The sequence below is a fragment of the Pseudomassariella vexata genome (assembly GCF_002105095.1).
Source record: "Pseudomassariella vexata strain CBS 129021 chromosome Unknown BCR38scaffold_5, whole genome shotgun sequence".
Taxonomy (NCBI): domain Eukaryota; kingdom Fungi; phylum Ascomycota; class Sordariomycetes; order Amphisphaeriales; family Pseudomassariaceae; genus Pseudomassariella; species Pseudomassariella vexata.
Window position 1 is genome coordinate 1366269 of NW_024467960.1, and position 20012 is coordinate 1386280.

Consider the following 20012-nt stretch of genomic DNA (forward strand, 5'->3'; position numbering starts at 1 on the left):
GTATTGCAGATTGTGAAGGTCAACCCTCGCAGACTCACTACAACCAGGTGACTTACAGCTGGAACACCTGCCATGGCAGTGTCAGATGGGAAGCCAATCATAACCCTTGTAGGAGCCCCGCCAAGCGTGGACGACTTAGTCGCGCTCCCTCAAACCTAAGTTGTCATCTTCTTTCCTTCGTTCCTTAGAGTAGAATCTTCGTCGATAGCACCTAATCGAGGTCTCTACCAATGCGATGCAACCCAGGTCGTGACACAGATCACCTAAGCATCGCACAACGGATGAAATGTACCCGGACTCACAATAGCGCATGTAATTCTGAGATATCGGGTGATGAGGCCTGTTGATCCATCAGTTAGTCAGCTAGATGCTCGGGAGTAGGTACTCACCACATGAGGGGAGAAGACCGGGAAACCCCAGTCCACCCCACGTTTAAATCGACGGCAGATATCCATAGCCAATACCAAGCCGCGGCTAAAATGCCAACTATCTGAGCACCCAATAACGGGCAGTGCAATTACCTAGGTTGATCCCAGTTGTCGGTAGACTGCACCACAGAAAGAATTCCGAAATTTGGGCTGTGGTCACTGAGTCGACTTTCCTATATTTCCAACTTCACACGCATAAACCTCTCAGAGTTTGCTCGAGTACTTCAAGGCACCATGTTGTTCGATCAAGTAATAGACACTTTCAGTATATTTGGGTCCAGGTTGGACGGATTTCCGAATGTGATATCGATTATACTAGCTGTTGGGGCACTCGCCCTGATTGCCGACTATGGGTACATGTTGTGGATGCGACTCAAGATGGTTCGATCCTCTGGGGGAAAGTCCATGGCCATCTACTGACACATTACAGCCACCTGGGCCTCTGCCCTGGCCAATTGTGGGTAACACCTTCATGTTGCCGGACAACAAGCCATGGATCTGGTTCGAGGAGCTGTCCAAGAAGTACAATGTACCCCTTGTGACGGTCTGGATCGGCAGGTAAACAAGCCCAACTAGCACCCAAATCCGACGAAAGCTCACTCAAGCCAGAAACCCAACCGTCTGGATCAACGACGCCTGGACCGCTTCGGAAATCTTCGAAAAGCGCGCGGGCATCTACTCCTCCCGCCCACGCATGCTCGTCTTCGCCGAGCTAGGCGCCGGCCAATCCAACCTAGTCAACATGTACACCTTCACCCCCTCCCAACGAGACCGCTGGCGCGTCCACCGCAAACTGATGCACCATGGCGTCGGCGTGCAGCAAGTGCGTCGCTACCGTGACTTCCAGAACAACGAGAGCAAGACCGTGGCGTACGACTTGCTGTCCTCTCCCGAGGATTACGTGAAACACTTCGAGCGCTACGCTACGAGCGTCGTCAGCATCATTGCTTTCGGTCGTCGGGTCGAGAGTAGCCAGGACCCGATTATCACCGAGGTCATTGCTAGTATGCACCTTGCCGCCGACCTCAACGTGCCGGGGAAGAGCTTCCCCATGCTGATGGAGACCTTTCCCCTGCTGGCAAAGGTGCCCAATGCCATTGCGCCGTGGAAGCACGGCCTGGGCCGCAAGCGCGGGTTTCCGTTTTTCTATGCGCTGGCCGACGAGGCAGCGCATAATGGATCGCACGAGGACACATACGTGAAGCACGTGTTTGGCGAAAAAGAGAAGTACAACTTGGATGTCAACGAGATCTCGGCGCTGACGGGGAACTTGTTTGGTGCTGGCTCTGACACGAGTAGTAGCACCCTCATCACTTTCATCCTGGCGTGCGTAGCTTTTCCCGAGACTTTGGTCCCCGCCTGGGAGGAGCTCGATCGTGTGGTAGGGACGCAGCGGAGTCCCGGGTGGGAAGACGAGGAACAATTACCGTACATCAGGGCATTCGTAAAGGAGGTGTTGCGGTGGCGGTCTGTGGCGATTATCGGGGGGCAACCGCATGCGCCAACGCAGGATGATGTGTATAAGGGGTGGTTTATACCAAAGGGGACGTGGATACAGGGGAATGTCTGGGCGATTCATCACCATGATCGCGAGTTCCCCGATCCAGATCGGTTTAATCCCGGCCGGTACCTGACGGGAAGTGAGGATAGTCGGCCGTTTCCGAATGAAAAGGGGTATATGACTTTTGGGTGGGGAAGGCGGGTTTGCTCGGGGCAGGCGCTGGCGGAGCAGGGGACCTGGATTACGGTCGCGAGGTTGCTTTGGGGGTTTAATATTGAGAAGAAAAGACGTGCAGATGGGAGTTTGGTTGAGGTGGATATTTTTGATTATACGTAAGTCGGCAGTATTCTCGTGCCTGCGATGTTGAGGCACCTCATTAGGGCAAGAGCTTACTGATTTTTTTCTAGGAATGGGCTCAACATGCGTCCCCAGCCATTCGAGTGCAGTATCACGCCTCGATCGGAAGAGATCCGAAAGACGATTGAGCGGGAGGGCAAGCAGGCCCTGGAGGAACTGGAACAGTACAGAGGCGAGACAAAGTACCGCATGTCCACCTTTTACCAGAAGAATGAGTTGCTTTTCAAACAGTATATGGGTCAGAAGTAGGGGGACAAGTGATTTGCGGAGATACTCTCCTACACGTTTCTGATTATCACTTGAAGAGGCCTTCTTGTGGCCAGGATATTAGCAAGGCGATGGGGATTCTCGATGTGACGACTTATGGACTAGATCTAATCATCCAATGTAAAGCATGCGATTACACTGATCTACTAGTGGCTTCCCACGAGAAAATTTAAGGATTCGAGTTTCGATCTTTTCTTGAATACTTTGATTTCTTAATAGTATGAATCATTACTTGGTCTTGTAAATATAATGAGCAATAGTATAAACTTCACGCGGCCACGTCATGCCATAGCCTATAACAACACTTTTTGCGAAACTGCAACTCAGTGACACCTTCTCCCATACTCTTCATACTAACCACACCGCCCAAGACCATCCCTAGCAACGAATCCATAGACTCAGCCCCTGATCAATTCTGGTGCGTCAAAACGTCCACGCTGTGTTCTCTCTCACCAGGCTCCGGAATCAAATCCATATTGGCACGCATGCTCTGCTTCATGAAGCCACGCACAAAAGCATCCTAGATTGTGATAATTTTCAAACATTATTTCAAGAGCTTGATCCTTCTCCAGTAAGAAATGTAGGCCCTCACGGTCTCGTCTCCCACGGGCCCCATATTGGCCATAGTTGAGCAGACACTCCACGAGATGGATGTATCCAGAACTATAGACCCACAAGACATTTGCACAAAGTCGTTTCGGAGAAAGTTGATGAGGTTTGCGGCAGGGTTGTCTGGTCCTGACGTAGATGCGACGAGGTCCAGCCAGCGCTCCAGCGGGATGATGGACGAGCTCGGTATCTGGAGCTCGCTGGACATGAGCCTTACTACTTCCTCCCAACTCTGCCGGACGGGGTTTTCCAGATGATAGATCTGATGGAGAATGCTGGGGTCAAGAAGGATTTAGGTAAGAGCTTTGGCAGCCGAGTCAACTGGTAGCCAGGACAATGTCTTTTTTTGCAAATATTAGTTTAACGATTGCATGCATCCAAGTTAGGGTTTAGGTTTCAACTTACACCACGTAGCTCGGGAAACATTCCTATTTTCTGGCATGAGGCGCATACGGCCACGAAGTGTTCATTGGCGTTCCAATAGCCACTACTAGCTCCCGCGATCTGTCCGACTCTGACCAGTCCGGCCTCAATCCCGGGGTAGTCGTCAGCGGCTCGCTGGATCATCCTCTCGCATACGAGCTTGGCTTTGGCGTAGCCGAGCTCGAGGGTCCAGTATGGATCCTTGACAGTGATCTCAGGAACCAGACTTTCCCCCTTGACCAGTGGATAGTTGCCGACAGTGGAGATCGAAGATATAAACAATACCCTCGGTTTTCCCCGAGGCTGGTAAAAGTGTGCCTTGCGGGCAAGCTGGATGAGGTTCTGGACACTTCGAAAGGAGGCATCGAAAGACTGCAGGCCCATTTTGAAGTTCATTGGCCACGCAATATGTACGATATGCGTTGCCTCGTTTGCCAAGCGCTCATACTCAGACTCTTCTAACCCGAGGAAGGGAGCCCCCGTGCTCGTCTGGCGTATGTCGACTTTAGACCACAGATCATCCCTGACCGAGATATTCCGTGATCTCATCGCGAGCTTTTGGGCCTCGATCGGGTTATCTTTCCCAGGTCTGTTCAGACAAATGACGCGGCACACAGAGTCATCCATGAGAAGCTGCCCAAGGACAAAGGAGCCCAAACTTCCACTGGCACCTGTAAGCACGACACTTGCTTTCTTTGGCTGGCTTTGGCGGCCTATACCCGTATATTTATCGACCAGCTGTTCGATGAGCTCCGTCTCAGACATGGTCCCGTTTGCAGCTGTGTGCTTTGGAATCAAAGCCTCGAGAAGCTTGCTGACCGACGGGTGCAGGTATATGAAGTCGTCGGTGATCTTCTCAACTGGCAGCAGTTGGTTTGCCTCCAGCTCTCCAGACGCGATATGCGTCGCACGCACTGACTCTGTCAACAGCCTCCGCAGCTTAGTTGCCTGGAGGCTATCCATGCCCCGGGCAAAGAAATCGTCATCGTCCGACCAATCGTCTCCGAGGGCTTGCCACTTGATATTGTCTGCCACCAGTGCCCTAATGCCTGACCTGGGCGAGGTTAGGTCAAACGGAGGCGCGTCTGCGTTCGCCTCGAGCGCCTGATATACGTCCGCTATCTCCTTGGCGAATTTCTTCGCCACCGCATTTCGGAGAATAGTTCCCTTGTCCGATCTTGGGAGAGCCCCTGGAGGAACTATCATGATGGCAGCGGGCGATGTGATTCTGGCATGCGCATCCATTTGACGACCAGCTTCCTCGATGACTGGCCATATACGCGTCTTGAAACCGTCCATCTCGCCTTTCTCAACGGCTTCGATGGCCTCCACAATGACTCCCAGTTCGAATTGGTTATCTCCGAATGCTGCTGCGTCTTTAATTGCCTCATGCTGTCTGAGCAGAGACTCTAGTATGGTAGGCCGCACTTTTTCCCCCGTTGCAAGACAGATCAGATCGTCTATCCGGCCGACAATAGTGAAACCTAACTGTCCGATGTCGCCCTCGGGGGAGCTTTCCTGTCTAGTTACGATCAGATCTTGGAGCTCGAAGCGCTCTTGCCATCCGAAGGGTCTCAAACTAAGTTTGTACTTGAAGATGCGCTGGGAATCAGCGTCTGCTTGCGAGTCATCGGACTGGTCAACCTCAATGTCGACACGATCTAGTCGGACCTGTAACGGGCCAAGCGTATCATTCCGAAGTCGAAGTCGGCACCAGTCGTATCCCTTCGAAGGTATAAAAAAGGGGGTCAAGGGGCCAGTCTCGGTCGCGCCATACTGCATGACCAGCCTCACCCCTGCATCACCGAGCCTGTCCCCAACAGACGCCTTCGGCATGCCACCGCTGAAGCCAACAAAGTCCAGTCCTCGCAGAATCTCGTGCCCTCTGCCCTCTCGTAAGGATTCAATCTCTTCTAGGATCGATGGCACGGTCAAGAATGCTCTCGCTCCAGATTCTCGTAGGAGGGCGGCGATATATCCCCCACTTGGAATCATGGAAGGCGGTGGGATGCAGATCGTCTTGCCGATATTGAGGGATAAGCAGATCACCACGAAGCCAAAACCCTATCATTGCTATTAGTGCGGATCCAGGAGTAGAAAATTGTTTCTCATTACTTACGTGAAAGAATTGGAGCGTCGAGACGGTCAGGCCGTGGGCTTCTTCCTGGGAGTTGAAGGTATGACAGGTTGCATATCCCAAGAAATACCGATGAGAGCAAGGTATTGGCTTTGGCAACCCTGAGGTCCCTGAAGAATGAAGGACAAGCACCTGGCGATCTTCTTCGGAAACAAAATGGTTTGGATGCGACCATCTGCACCGTCCTTCTGTTAAAGCACGGTTTCGTAGCCAAGGACGGGGCGTATAGCTACTCCATTCTCGTCCACTTCTTCTTTGCCATCTCCCTCTACACCAGGGAAAGCCTCAGAAGCCAAAGGAAGGAGCCGTTGCGAAACGAGAATAAGCTTCGCGCCTGTTTCCCGAACGAGATGGTGCACAGCAGGCGCACTCAGGCGCGCTGATAGAAGCACGACAGGTACTCCCATACCCATGCACGCAAGGACGTAGACCGCCAGACCCACGTGACTTTCCATTAAAATAGCAACAGGTGGGCATTTCTTCGCTTGGCTGTCACTACCAACAACGGGTGGATGAAGACTGGTACTACCATCAACCAGTACTGGGATCGGATATCCAAAGTGCTCATCCTGCTCGTTGACGCAGGCCTCAACTGGTACTTCTTGCGCATTGTCCAGAAGAGACTCCTCGAGCAACATGGCTTGACCAAATACGCCCCCTTGGTCAGCTTCAACGCCAAGCTCATGGTCTTGTCGGTTGCTATGGACGTGAGTTGCTACCTTCATCCAAACTTAAGCACCTGATGCTAACACCCCTTTCCAGGCAATGTTGGTCGGTCTGATGTCCCTGCCCAATGAGGTAGTCTACATCCAATTCCACCCCGTGGCCTACATGGTCAAGCTCAACATTGAAATGTCCATGGCATCTCTGATCACGCGCTTGGCACAGGGCAAGAATTCCGACGCCCATTTCAACTCCCTTTCCTATTCCACCCGGAACAGAAATTGCCACAACCAGAAATACGACCCCACCGAGCGCGCCGTGGGCCTAAGGTCCTTCACCAAGTCCAGGGCGCAGGCTACTTCGGACGGCGAGGCTGAGCCCGGGCACGGAACTGGCATCAACAGAAGATTCGATGTCGAAGTCACCGTGCACCATGATGAGCCCAGCGAGCGGCATCCCAGCAAGGGGCATGGCAATCATGTGGTTGAATTTACCGAGCTCGAGGACGAGATGTCGTTGACGTACAACCCGGGACCGCCGAGAACAACTGCGTATAAGTAAGTTATAACGTTGTGGTGTAGAAGGTTTCCATGGAGAGTGGCGTCCCATTGAAGCTGTCCACAATGTTACTACATATTCAGCAGTGCAGCGTTAACCGGGGGGAGTTGTTTACTGACACTGAAGCACTGGGAGTGGAAGAAAATAAATGTATCGGACTTACTGCAAGCTAGGAAAAAGAATAGAACTGATGTTGTCTCTACTCCCCCCAAGTCCAAAGTAGTGAAGGTAGTCATAAGAACCTTGAGTACAGAAAAGTGTGCATATTGGCTGCTTACACCAGAGCAAGTCGAGAAACTGTAAATCAGTCACCGAGCATGAAAGAGCAAGAACAAAGGACTGGTGCGGTCCGACAAAATGGAACAGAAAAGAAGAAGTCGGGCGCAATAACGCCCCGCTCCAGGCTGCTACAAGTGACAGCAGAGGTGCAAGAAGCAAGAAGCAACTCTTTCAAGCAAGCCTGATCTGCTACCACGGGCAATGATAGTTGCAGTCTGGAATTATTGACTCACAGATGATTCGCAGCATGTAAGGGCTTCCATCTGCTTTCGACACGGCAATATCATCTCTAGGGCATGAGTCTCTTGATGGGCCGTGAGAGACAACGACTTCGCAAAAGGGGCTGGCCATCTTTCGAGTAGTACATGTCAACACTTGTGACTTTGTAATAAATAAATATAATCAAATCAAGGAGCTTTTCCTTTCAAGAAAAGTATAAACGATCTGATAATGGGATGAAATCATTGGGACACCTTGGGAAATATCGAAGATCATAGATATGACGTGAAGCAGAAGAGGGCTCAAGAGGTAAGCAGTACCATATAGTTCTTGTGTCTTGTCGTTCGTCGTCGTCTGATGCGTGCACCTAGGGGGGAGGATGCTATAATGCAGCAGTGCGCAACGTTATAGTATCTAATTGAATGGGATTCACCTAACCAGTGGGTCCCCCTACCTTTTCGTATCATTGTCCCACTTCTCACACCGCCCTCCGGAGCAAGCATCATTACTCAGTAATCGTTTCAGATCACAACAACGACTTGAAGAATAAGTGGCTATCCGGCATGGATATTGCCAAGAGGAACTGACCAGACCATGTGCAGCTGAGAAACAAACCACGGCCCGTATGATTTAATGGAGGGCACTTGCAAAGTCGTGTTTATATCAATGACACGGTCTGAAGCTGCAAGTTAAATCAATGGGAAGCAATAGTAAGTTTTCCACTGTAGTACCGTGGCCTCAAGATACCTGGTCGTCCATTATCTCCTCCCCATCCCAACAGAGGCAAGCAAGCCCAAATATGACCAGCTTCCTCTATTGTAAGAACCTAAAATCATCAGTTGGAAGTCATTGTAGCCGCCCATTGTAGCCGGTGATCTAGACCTGTCCAAACATTAGACCTATGAAGTCATCTTTACCCCAGAAAGCTTACGTTTATTTGAGGGTATACTACACGGGGTTATAGTACGCGCGTCGCCGACAGGTCTTGTAACCAACCAGCCTTTCCCCACAACAACTAAACGAGCGGCAGTGCACAGCCCTACGGATTGTAGGCATCCGGGTCCATGCTCGCTTAACCCGTTACCCGTTTTTCGCAGTGTCGTGCCACCAAACTCTGTTCATGTTCGGATGAAATATTTTGGATGCTTTCTACACAGTAGATCGACTGAAATGTTTCTCCTACTCAATAGATCGGATGAAACGTGCATTTATTGGTTTGATGTGTCAAACCTTCGGCGGTTGAGACTAAGCAATGGATCTATTGAGGGTCTAGCAACTATAGATTGAATCGGATGACAACTGCTCGAATGGCCTTGTGTTATTGCTGCAGTCTGTACGAGACATGATTGAAGATTGATTGACTGGCTCGCTTGTTTTTGCAAGGTAAGGCAAGGCAAGGCAGATTTGACATCTCCAGACTCCATGGTGAGGTTATTCGAGCTATTTTCATCCTCCTATCCCTGGTGAGCGGGGACATATGGATATGCCTGCGTAATTGATGAGAAAAGCTTTTGCTAACAAAAGCCAAGATCATACTGGCATTGGGAGGACGCAGCGCTCAGGGCTGTAAACCCGGCCCCACAGAGTTGGTGAGGCTCGTTAATGCATGATTGTTGATTCCGCATCGGGAAGCCCACAGCCCCAGTATACTACTGTTCATGCTTGGCAACACGTCCTCGGACCACCCGCTCGAACAACGACTTGGAAACAAATATTTAGGGGCTCAATCAGACTGAAACACTGCGGGACGAACACCCAAGCCACGCCTGTACACGTTTTTCTCCATTAGTTCTGGAACGGTTCTCGTGATAGCGCCGGCAGTTAACCGCAGCGCTCCGCTATAACCCACTGGTATGTACTGCACTGCCGCCTGAGACATTGTAAAGACGAACCACGAACCAATGAGCCGACGCTTTCGGCCGGCAACCGCAGCAGGTTGCGCTTTGCATGGCTTTCGCAAGCACACGCGTGTCTCCCATAGCCGGTGTCGATGAAGTTGGAAACCAGGGTTGTGACTCCACGAGAAACGTTTACTCGGTCACGATACGGCGGGTCAGGGCCCAGGAGCAGACAACAGGAAGTTTTACTGTTGGACATTTCAGTTATAAGAAAGGAATGAATCTCACCCCAAAGACATATTCTTTCCTCACCATCCTCACTCACAGTTAACCCACTACCACCACTACAATCTTTCAACATCTTCCAGACTTTCACTAAAGAATCAATCGCTTCATCTATCCAACTTCTTCACTTGCCAACCAAACAAACAACAACCATCAAAATGCAGTTCACCACCTCCACTATCGCCCTCGTCGCCGCCCTGATGGCCTCGCACGCCTCCGGCATGCCCACCACGCTCATGGCTCGCGCCGACACCTGCGGCGCCACCCCCAGCGCCAGCGGCAGCCAGACACCCCTCTCTTCGCCGACTGCCTCCACGGCCGACGCCTGCCAGGCTCTCTGCGAGGCCGATGCCAACTGCAAATCCTTCGTCTTTGGCCTGCCCACCAACGCCGATGCCCCCACCTGCGAACTCTTCTCCGTAGCCGCTGCCCAGGTCCCCGCGCAGGCCACTAACTTGGTCGTCTACGATGTCGGCTGCGGTAGTGTTCCTAACACTGAGCCTACCGCCGCTGCTCCCCATGGCGAGCTCGCCAACATTGGATCTGACACTGGAGCCACCACTGGAGAGACTGGCACTGCCGCTGGCCAGGAGCAGCAGCAACAACAACAACAACAGAAGCGTGACATCTGCGGTGCCAAGCCCACGGGCTCTGGTTCTGCCCCTACTCCCCTTAAGTCCAACGCCGCAATTACTTCGTCCGACGCCTGCCTAGCTCTGGGCCAGAGCACCAACGGCTGCAAATCCATCGAGTTCGGCACCTTCAACGCCGGCGAGGCCAAGGAATGCCGCCTGTTCAACGTCGCTGCCGCCCAGCTTCCTCCACCCACCAACGGCCAGAGCTTCGTCGCTTTCGATGTTGGCTGCTAAGCGGCTCGCTTCATACCGGCAACCTCATCAACCGGTCAATTTTCTATGCCTTTGCAAAGATGAAATGGGGTTTTCTCTTTCGTAGTATGAGTGTTTTCGGTCAACAGGAGAATCACTCGAGGCGGTGGAAAGGTGGAAATATTGCATGATTGGATAGATGGTAGCATTACAAGGGCGCTATATTTGGTATGGCTTGGTCGCATCGGACCGGATAGGATTTAAGGCCTTGTGCCTATACACTCATTTACTGGACAGGATATAGCATTTTAGGGTTTTCGTGTTGGTATGGTTTTGGTTACTCAATCAAGTCACTGCGCAGTGCAAAAACATGTCTCCGTCTTCAGTGAATTGCTTGAAGCTTGCTAATAATCTCGACGAGTTCCTGGTTAGAGTTTTCCAATATCACGCAAATTTGGATTTGAAGGCCGGTCGGGTTTCTGGCACGTCACGAAGTCGAATGTATTCGCATAATGGCAACTTGAAATACCAGAAGTCATGTCTGTGTCAACTCGAAGTTGCTTTCGTGAGTCGTGTGTATCCTTGACTCTAAGTCTTTCGTATATTGAGACAGACAGCAACCACTAGAAGTCGTCAGGTATTGGTCAATGAAAATAAAGATGTAATTTTACTTGACAAGAAAATGAGAAAATGAGACATGGGTTCTTGCAGCGCCATGGTTCGCGTAAAAAGCTTGTTTGAGGAATCCCCGGCTCATAGAGGAAACTGGCGTGATAATCACAGCAAGCATGTCGAACCCGAATATATTTGCTACTCGATTGTAACCTGCGGACATGCATATGATAATATTAATAATCTTTGAATACTGTATCGGACTTCTGGCAAGCTGGAATAAGGCGTAGAATTGAATGTGTCTTTGACATTCCCCCTCCCCCCCCTTTTGAATCCAAAGGAGTGAAGATCGCCATAAGGGTCTTAAGTACAGAAAAGTATAACTTTAGGCAGCATACTTAGTCAAGTGCTATACACACGAGATTTGGCTCCCGAAGTTCTGACTGTTGGCCATTGCCAAGGGTTTGGTTCTCAGAGTCCATCCATTATCAGTCAACTGGCTGTAGTAGCGGTAAACGGAAAAGACAATTGCTGGAATCGAAGGCTAGCGCGGTCCGACATATTGTCGTGCGATCACCTAGAGTATACGTCGGTTATTCGTTTAGCTTAAATATTTGGAATGTTGTTGGAACTCCCGCGAAATAGTTCTCGTTTGGCTTGTTCTACCAAGTATGGAGACAGCAGAATAATCTGAGGACAATCCTCAATCCCACTGACTTGATAGGCGTTTCCTTGCTAGAAGTGTGTGCCTGACAAGAACTGCCAAGCCTTTAATCCTTGTATGCGGTCGTTCATATTCCGGGGATGATGCCAAGCTATGGGTTTGTTTTTTTCGATCATTGGTGGGTTAAGTCCCATTGTTCCCAATCTGTTGCAACCCGCAGCATTCTCCAGGCCTGGAACTGGAATGTCCTATTTTCTCTTATCTACATTAGCTGCAGATTCCCACACAGCTGGCGGAATATAGCAGTACGGGAAACCCGATAGCACATGCGTCACCCGACAAGCTTTCAGCTGTACCCTGGGGCTTGCCAAGCCTCGACAACGCGGGGATTTGCCGCCATGGCAGGCCGCAAGATGGATGCACACGATGGAGTGAGAGGAAGACATATTTGGGCTATGGACAGAATCTGAAGACATTTTCCACGAATTGGGCACAGGGACGTAGCCCGGTTAACTGGATGGAACCATTTTCGGCGTAAGACTTGCATCCTATCTGAGCTTATCTCGAGGCCATTGCCTGGTTCGGCAGCGCTGAGGCGGACGCCCCTTATCACACCTGGTGATTCATTCTCAACCAACAAGAGCCGTGTTTCATAAAATGTTCTAGCCTGGCCTAATTTTGACTTCACTTGTGCCTACGCCATCCAGCGCCTGTCATCCAAGCTACGTTCCTGTTCCAATCCTGATGCGGTTGAGCACCAGTGACTGGTGGAAGTCGGACGGAGAAATACAATCCCTAAATGGCATCAATGCAAATAATATCGAACAGCTTGATTTCGCCCTTGTGTATGTTCCATAAACATGTCCACATTATGTCAATCTTTGAAATAGGCCGGGAGTATGGAGTATAAGTAGCTCATGTCGATGGCTCTCTAGGAGCCTATGTAGTTGAATAGGGCAACTCTCTCACTCTAGACATCGATTTGCAGAAAGATCACCTTGAGCCCAGTCAAGATGCACGGCTACGTTCTCCTCAGCCTTATCCCAGTCGTTCTGGGCTGTGCCAATCCTGACACAGACAAATGCGCAAGCTACATCAGTGCCAACGCGGCGGTTGCCACCTTCTGCGGTACCTTCACTAAGAGCGCCGTGACGGCCACCACTGGTCTCCCATCATGGGCCTCTAACTGCTCCAACAAGCCGAGCCAGATCTCGAAGGAGTGTTCTTGCTACTACACCGGCACGGCCGCCGCAACTACTACTACCACGCTGAAGACAACAACCACTACGAGTGTTGGCTCAGGCAGCACACCCACTGGTATAACTACGGCGCTGCCCAAGTCTTCGGGAGCTGTGTCCACATCGAAAGCCATCACTGTGAGTGCTTCTTTCGATGGTGGAATGAAGATGTACGATCGCTACCGTGAGTAAACCGCATCCTTGGTCATGTACGTTCCAGTGAATCTTACAAGTACGTAGCTGTTGTCTGCGAGGAACAGACTGAAACGGGTGAGGCGGACGCCATGTTCGTCCTCGCCAGCGGCGCTACTCTCTCCAACGTCATCATTGGTCCTGGGCAAGCCGAGGGAGTTCACTGCCAGGGTACATGGTATGTTGATACTATCATCCCAGTTGTAGATAGCGAACTTTATTGACACCTTTGACAGCACTCTGAACAATGTCTGGTGGTCCGACGTCTGCGAGGACGCACTGTAAGTCCCCACCGGGAACCCTGCCCAAAGTATGCTCAACAACACTGACCCACACGCGCTTAGCACCCTCAAACAATCCACCGGCACCTCCTACGTCAACGGCGGGGGCGCCTTCCACGCAGCGGACAAGATCATTCAATTCAACGGCTTCGGCACCGTCGACATCAAGAACTTCTACGCCAACGACTACGGAAAGATGGTACGTAGCTGCGGCAACTGCTCTAATAATGGGGGAGCTCGCCACATCTTGATCTCCAACAGCATCGGCGTCGACGGCGGTGTCCTCTGCGGCATCAACACCAACTACGGCGACACCTGCGTCATCACGAACTGTTGCCAGGATGACGGCAAGAACTGTGATCGCTACACGGGGAACAATAATGGGGACGAGCCGCCGAAGATCGGATCTGGACCGGATGGGACGTACTGTACAGTGACGGGGTTGACTACTTCCTGCTAGGTGCGGATGAGATGAGATGACGAGATTCACCGAATACTAGTCTGGCGCCATGCCTTCAGCATTATAGGTAGATACTTGATTGGTTCAATCTTGATGACTACGAACCAGGGTCTATCTGTGCGACCTGAATAGCCACTGGTTACCACTAATAACCCTCTTAATTTTTTCGATACCTGTACACGTGGATATTGTGTCCATATTTTCTTGACCGAAAGGGGGCAAGTATTTCGGCCTGAACCGACTGGAGGCGTCTACGCTGTGCCAGATCAGGACGGAAAAAATAGGACTAGCAGCCTTCTTATTCAAGACAGGGGCTTTTGGCGTGTACTCGCCGCTATGCCGCTGTGGCGATGCCCCTGAGACGGCAGAGCACGTAATCCTCTTTTGCGGGCTGTTGGAAGGACCGAGGGAACGATTACGGGCCGCCATCGCACCACGGCCACTATACTCTCGCAGAGACCTCGCAACGGCAACAGGAGAACCAGTAGTTAGTGGGACTATTGTAAGATGGCTGCTAGGGACGGGTCGGACAGCTTCAAGGCCCAGATAGCATCGATCTTCTCAGGGGGAACTTTGTTGGTAGGTTGAGAACCAACGTAGTATGGTAGTGAACGCAACGCAGTCGCCAATAGGGCGAACCGACGACGCAGCGTATGTATTTAGTCCAGCCATTAGGGCACGGTTTGACATACGGGAGTACTAGTAGAGGTACCGGGGGCTTCGAGCCTACGGCGTATTTAATAATAATAGCGCGCTATTGGTCGGTTGGTGATCAACGTCCTAGACACGAGATCAAAATCAAGGGTGGAGGACGGTATTTGACTCGAGTACGGTACGCAAAATACTTCTGTCTGATAACGCGGATTCCAATACACTACAACAAGAACGGGTTTCAAACATTTTGATTCAACGAGATTGTTTGAATGCATGCTTTTATGCGATACAACGGGCCGTGTCATCCACGTGGGACCTTGTTTCTCGAGCCATGCCTAGTCAAATCTGAGCTCTGGGTCGAGAGTTGATTCCTGCTGTGTGGCTGCTATCCTGGACGGCTCCTGAGCTTGATGCAGGCCGGCTGAGTCAGTGTAATCACACTCAGGACCTTCATCGCATGCATCTTCGTCACCTTTGTTCTGGTCAATTCCGTAAGTCATTCCGTAAGTCATTGAGCTGCTTTCATTAAAAGACCGTGTCGGATGCTGGGTTGTAATAGATCGTTTAGAGAGACTATTCCGGCTCCGGCGACCAAGGACAAGGCTTCTATAACTAGAATTAGCCAGATCGTCAAGTGGCAATGGTAGAGGAGATTATTTCTCGACTCACCGGTTGCGAATATCGTGAGTGGAACGGTCCGGCAGATCTGTAAGGCCGATCTGCTTCCAGTTTTTCCCGTACCTTCCTATGGCTTCCCGCAATCTTCTGTCTTCTTCAGGGGTCCACGGAGAGTGCTTGAAGTCGGGTCCCAATACGTGTTGCCATCGTTTTGCGCATTCTGCCGCCGGTCAAATGTCAGTTGAAGCGGACTGGTAGATCCTACATGAAAAGCTTACGGTCTGCATTACGACTCTGAACTAGGTAGCTACTTCACACCATCTGCAAAAGGTAAAAGGTAAGAATCAGCACTTTGAAGAAAGCCATACGACGGGAGAAGAGAAGCAACCTACTTGAAGCCCAGTTGCTGCACTGCTTGCTGCAGCCGCGCATCTTCCTCTGGTGTCCACGCTCCCTTTCTGATGTCCATCTGGACCTTGGACCATCGCTTGCGGCAGTCCTTGTTCGTTCGCCCGGGTAGTAGTAGGGCAATATCATTCCAGTTTTGGACACTCCCGTGCTCGCGCACTGTTTCACGTGACATAGTCGTTAGAATCAAACTGCAAATCGGAAGACGCACTCCGACTCCATGAATGGAAGGGAAATTACATTGAATCTGCCCCCTATCCTTCAAAATCTCATCTTCCTGAACAGTCCACCATCGCCGTTCTCGCGGAGTAGACATTGCCTACTTCGTTCACTGAATAGTCGAACAAGTATTTCGTGCTTGACTTGTTCACCGCAGACGTTCTTGATGAATATACGCCACGATAAAGCCTTAAGAGTACCTCGCTTAGATTACGCTGAGATGACATGTCTATATTCCAATTGCAGGTTTGCAAGCGGCCAACTCGCATGCACCCAGAAGAGCTCTAGCTGTATGCAGGACTCGCGAAGGATCTGATTGTACATAATATTGCATGCCGAACAGCGGCTTACGTGTGGTGCACACATTAGCGTGTTCATCCTGCAGTCATACTGTAATTAACTTTTCTTTTCTTTTGTCCTGATTGGGTCTATCGGCAAGAGCTCATGAGGAGCCGCATTATCTAGAATGGACGGGCCTGCGCAAAGCTGACCAAGATTAGATGCGGACAGGCACGCTCTTGGTTCACTGATCCGGACCCTGCTGGACTCACTTTGACCAGCTCTCCCCAGATCTATGTGGAATGGACTCGGCTCTGCACGATTGCCAGAATACAGGGGTCTGACAGAGCGATTGTTTCAGTCTGAAGGCACTGAGTTATCGCGTCACCGTGATTGCAGCGTATTGATGTTGTCAGTACGGGCTTACCGCTTACGCTAAATTAATTTCGAAACTATTATATAGCTTCTATGGCTAACTAAGCTTAATTTAGCGTTTTCTAAATTATATGTTATAATTCTTCTTAGAGATATACTGCTGCGTGCACCTAGGGGGGAGGATGCTATAATGCAGCAGTGCGCAACGTTATAGTATCTAATTGAATGGGATTCACCTAACCAGTGGGTGCCCCTACCTTTTCGTATCATTTTTATACGAGTCTAAGCCGTACTAATAGATGTGGTTGTATATGCGGTGCACGTACGGGTGTCAGAGAACAGAATGCCATAGGCACCAGTGGGTGTCAGGACACTGAACGCAGGACACCGGCGGGCCGCCGGAGGGGTGTTTCGGACAAAAGACTCCCGAGTCATGATTACAATCTATGTGAAGCTTTGGGATGACGAGGTCAAGATCCTTGGCATCGCCGACCCTGCTGTTATGCCGGGTCCAAGCGGCGGCCTAGCTATCTATATAAGGACCATCTCGAAGTAGGATAGGGAAGGAGCAGAGATCAATGCATCACCGTGGGCACCCCTACCTGAGACCGCCAGTGACCACCCGGTGCTACGTAGGAGGGACGCCCGTTACTCCCCATCACTCTGTACTATTGCCTTCGGCCTAGCCGTACCCTGACAACGGGGCAGAAAATTCCAACCTCTGAAATAAGCAGACCCACTTATTTCTAACCCTTACCTGAAATTCCTAACCCCTGACTGTTGTTGGACCAAATTGACCGTCAAAAGACGAGGGACCCACTCGCTGTAGAATGAGGTATTTTTGGTAGTTATTGTCGAATATCACGTGTGTCCAATCGAGTAGTCAGAAGTGCGTAAGATTGTATATGAATGAGGTGTATCGTTCTCTGTCCTCTCGAACTCCCGTTGCTCTGTCTTTTATAGATTCTTTAGAACATATCGGAGGTACATTATTCAGGTATCTGACCCCTAAGTGGACAGTAACTTTGGTGTTACTTTTGAGAAAAGAGGTTCCTTTCGCCTTCTGAACTTTAAGTGACAATAGTCTTCTCCAGTGCCATATCATTTCTGAACCTAGGAACCAGGTGCCCTATCTGACAGTTATAAGGTCTGACACACCCCCTCAGCTTGGAGAGATATGTAAGCCGAGTCACGTGGCGAACCCTGTCGAAGACGACAAACTTCGCGTAAGCGTCTAGGCGGGACAGAGCGACGGCACAGCCCGAGACTAGATCCTCCAGCAAACAGTTTCGGGGACCCGAGTACCATTTAACAGCCGGGTCATCCGGGCATAGAGTCGATGACGACTCAGTACTAGACCGCAACTGGTCTAGCCAGTCTATATCTTATCGAACATAACCTTGTCGTACCGAAGTACCGATGTATAGACGACCCGCTGTGAACATCGACATTGATAGTCGGTCTCAAATGAGAGTGAGAAACCCAGATAGGGTCCTTTTTGATAGGAATTTGCTTGACATTCAAATACTATGGACATCGTGTGCGCCATTGCTGACCTGAATTCCTTTTCTGTTTCACTCAACATTCTTAACTTGTGCTTTTTTGGACGAAACCCCCTTTTAACAAGGAGGAATCTTGACTCTGACCACAATGTCTGCATTCGAGGCAGATGTTCTCTTGGAGGACATGGCACCCAACGCCATCGCCGTTGTCGGCGTGGGATGCAAATTCCCCGGGGCTGACTCGGTTGAAGAATACTGGCGCCTCTGAGACGCCGGAGAATCAGTGCTGAGCGAGCCCCCAAGCGGGCGATTTCCGATCCACAAGCACCCGCGCAATACGGAAAAGACTGTGTATCATGGCAACTATCTCGACGACCTCGAAAGCTTTGACAACCGGTTCTTCAAGAAATCCGGTCGTGAGGCGGCGTCGATGGACCCTCAACAACGGCTTTTGTTCGAGGTTTCCTATCAAGCTTTGGAGTCTTCTGGCTTCTTTGGCCCTCGTGAGCCAGACCTCGACGTTGGATGCTTCATCGGAGTGTGCGCGTCCGACTACAACGATAACGTGGCCAGTCATTCGTCAAATGCTTTCTCGGCATTAGGGACCTTGAGAGCCTTCGTCCCGGGCAGAGTCAGCCACTTTTTTGGACTATCTGGACCCTCGGTCGCCTTAGACACGGCCTGTTCATCTTCGGCAGTTGCTATCGATGCTGCCTGTGAGGCGATCCTGCATGGCGACTGCAAGAGCGCCATTGCCGGTGGTGTTTCGGTCTTCACGAGTCCATTCTTCTACCAAAATCTGGCCGCTGCCTCCTTCCTCAGTCCCACTGGTGCCAGCAAATCGTTTGATGCTAGTGCAGATGGGTACTGCCGTGGAGAAGGCGTGGGTCTCGTTGTCTTGAAACGACTCTCGCAAGCCGTCGCCGATGGCGATACCGTTCTAGGTACAATTCTCGCCACTTCGGTCAGACAAAGCAGCAACAAAGTGCCAATCACTGTTCCTTACAGCCCATCGCAGACGGTACTGTATCGCAAGCTCCTGAGTACGGCTGGAATCGCTGCCGAGGACGTCACTTACGTCGAAGCCCACGGCACCGGCACGCCCGTCGGTGATCCCACGCTCTGAACCCAGAATACTACGGGCTAGACAATTTGACGGCCGAGGCGGCAGCGTCATGGAAGGACCACACAAGTACGTTTCCAACCCCACGACTACTGCCTTTACGTTGGGCTCCCGTCTGCGCCCAACGCAGCCAAATGAATCCCTGAAGCTATTCAGAGCGAAGTCTACGGGGTCCATGATCAACTGACACTCGTATCCTGCAGCGCACTGCCTCCACATGCTGAAGGAGGCTGTCATGTGCCAGGGTGACACCACTGTTCTTACTATGATATGGGCCGACTACCGACTACGCCCAATAGGCAATCTCACATCTCCACATGAATGCGTCAATTGGGATCGGTTAATGGACTGGGTAACACCCAATTCCCGGGACTTAACTGCCCCAGGATGGCTTGTGCACCCCAAGTTCGGTATGTTTGCACCTTGCAGGCGACTTTCATCTTGAAGACCCTAGATACAGATTCGCTAACACAGAAACATATAAATAGGCTCGGTCGTAGTGGATGGTCACTGGGGTAATGGTCCAATCTACTAATAGTCAAGTAGCCTGTCGCGCCTTAGGGTATCGCTCCACGTAACAACAGAACTTTGCTTGGCTTCAAAGACGATCGCGCCTTTCATGACAATAACTGCAACAAGTATCCGGTGATCGCTGTAAGCAAAATGAGAGGCAGAGGAGTTACCCGCAGATAAGCGAAATCATCAATCTAATTCTACGTCATGTTCACTACCCAGTATCTGTCCATGTGTTACCTACTAGGACTTGTTTTTTCTGTCCATGCCTGCCTCGTGTTCGCCCAGTGTCCAACTTGATGAAGTCCACCCCCGCTCCATGTGATACCATTGAAAAAAAGACTAACGAAGAAACACCTCTACGGCCTATGAGAGCCCTGCAAAATCCACTCAGGCCCAACTTAGTAGTCCGGGCGGTACGGGTCTATCATGGACCGGAAGCCGAGCTCCGTGTTCTCGGCGGCAACGTAGGCGATGTAGAAC

General features: G+C 50.9%; 8 protein-coding genes across 8 annotated transcripts; 6 read left to right on the forward strand and 2 right to left on the reverse strand.

Moving 5' to 3' along the window:
- Positions 1–662: 662 nt before the first annotated feature.
- On the forward strand, positions 663–2535 carry BCR38DRAFT_338726 (cytochrome P450; the record flags this gene model as incomplete). The annotated part of the gene is made up of 4 exons (XM_040855639.1): positions 663–809; positions 859–986; positions 1038–2261; positions 2337–2535. The coding sequence occupies 4 exons, from the start codon at positions 663–665 to the stop codon at positions 2533–2535; spliced, it is 1698 nt and encodes a 565-aa protein (XP_040717123.1).
- Positions 2536–3097: 562 nt separating this feature from the next.
- Positions 3098–6177, reverse strand: BCR38DRAFT_511934 (uncharacterized protein; the record flags this gene model as incomplete). The annotated part of the gene is made up of 4 exons (XM_040865039.1): positions 3098–3424; positions 3568–5470; positions 5571–5854; positions 5923–6177. 4 exons carry the CDS (start codon positions 6175–6177, stop codon positions 3098–3100), a joined length of 2769 nt encoding a protein of 922 aa, XP_040717124.1.
- Positions 6178–6234: 57 nt separating this feature from the next.
- On the forward strand, positions 6235–7044 carry BCR38DRAFT_429458 (uncharacterized protein; the record flags this gene model as incomplete). Its single annotated transcript, XM_040859965.1, has 2 exons — positions 6235–6429; positions 6485–7044. 2 exons carry the CDS (start codon positions 6235–6237, stop codon positions 6944–6946), a joined length of 657 nt encoding a protein of 218 aa, XP_040717125.1. The 3' UTR covers positions 6947–7044.
- A 2678-nt stretch (positions 7045–9722) lies between these two features.
- BCR38DRAFT_389561 (uncharacterized protein) lies at positions 9723–10669 on the forward strand (the record flags this gene model as incomplete). The annotated part of the gene is made up of 1 exon (XM_040857547.1): positions 9723–10669. One exon carries the CDS (start codon positions 9723–9725, stop codon positions 10431–10433), a length of 711 nt encoding a protein of 236 aa, XP_040717126.1. The 3' UTR covers positions 10434–10669.
- A 2011-nt stretch (positions 10670–12680) lies between these two features.
- BCR38DRAFT_483816 (pectate lyase) lies at positions 12681–13838 on the forward strand (the record flags this gene model as incomplete). The annotated part of the gene is made up of 4 exons (XM_040863671.1): positions 12681–13089; positions 13146–13275; positions 13334–13378; positions 13442–13838. 4 exons carry the CDS (start codon positions 12681–12683, stop codon positions 13836–13838), a joined length of 981 nt encoding a protein of 326 aa, XP_040717127.1.
- A 989-nt stretch (positions 13839–14827) lies between these two features.
- On the reverse strand, positions 14828–15693 carry BCR38DRAFT_483817 (Homeodomain-like protein; the record flags this gene model as incomplete). The annotated part of the gene is made up of 4 exons (XM_040863672.1): positions 14828–15098; positions 15162–15330; positions 15389–15417; positions 15503–15693. 4 exons carry the CDS (start codon positions 15691–15693, stop codon positions 14828–14830), a joined length of 660 nt encoding a protein of 219 aa, XP_040717128.1.
- A 2384-nt stretch (positions 15694–18077) lies between these two features.
- On the forward strand, positions 18078–19130 carry BCR38DRAFT_511952 (thiolase-like protein; the record flags this gene model as incomplete). Its single annotated transcript, XM_040865041.1, has 2 exons — positions 18078–18137; positions 18219–19130. The coding sequence occupies 2 exons, from the start codon at positions 18078–18080 to the stop codon at positions 19017–19019; spliced, it is 861 nt and encodes a 286-aa protein (XP_040717129.1). The 3' UTR covers positions 19020–19130.
- Positions 19131–19143: 13 nt separating this feature from the next.
- Positions 19144–19700, forward strand: BCR38DRAFT_174221 (uncharacterized protein). The gene is made up of 2 exons (XM_040853878.1): positions 19144–19426; positions 19505–19700. Exons 1-2 carry the CDS (start codon positions 19234–19236, stop codon positions 19549–19551), a joined length of 240 nt encoding a protein of 79 aa, XP_040717130.1. The 5' UTR covers positions 19144–19233; the 3' UTR covers positions 19552–19700.
- The last annotated feature ends 312 nt before the right edge of the window (positions 19701–20012 follow it).

Excerpts from the sequence above, each read along its gene's own strand:
- BCR38DRAFT_174221 (XM_040853878.1), top strand. The coding sequence starts at position 19,234 with ATGCTGAAGGAGGCTGTCATGTGCCAGGGTGACACCACTGTTCTTACT. Across the intron at positions 19,427-19,504 it reads GCTTGTGCACCCCAAGTTCG|GCTCGGTCGTAGTGGATGGT; the intron begins GTATGTTTGCAC and ends ACATATAAATAG.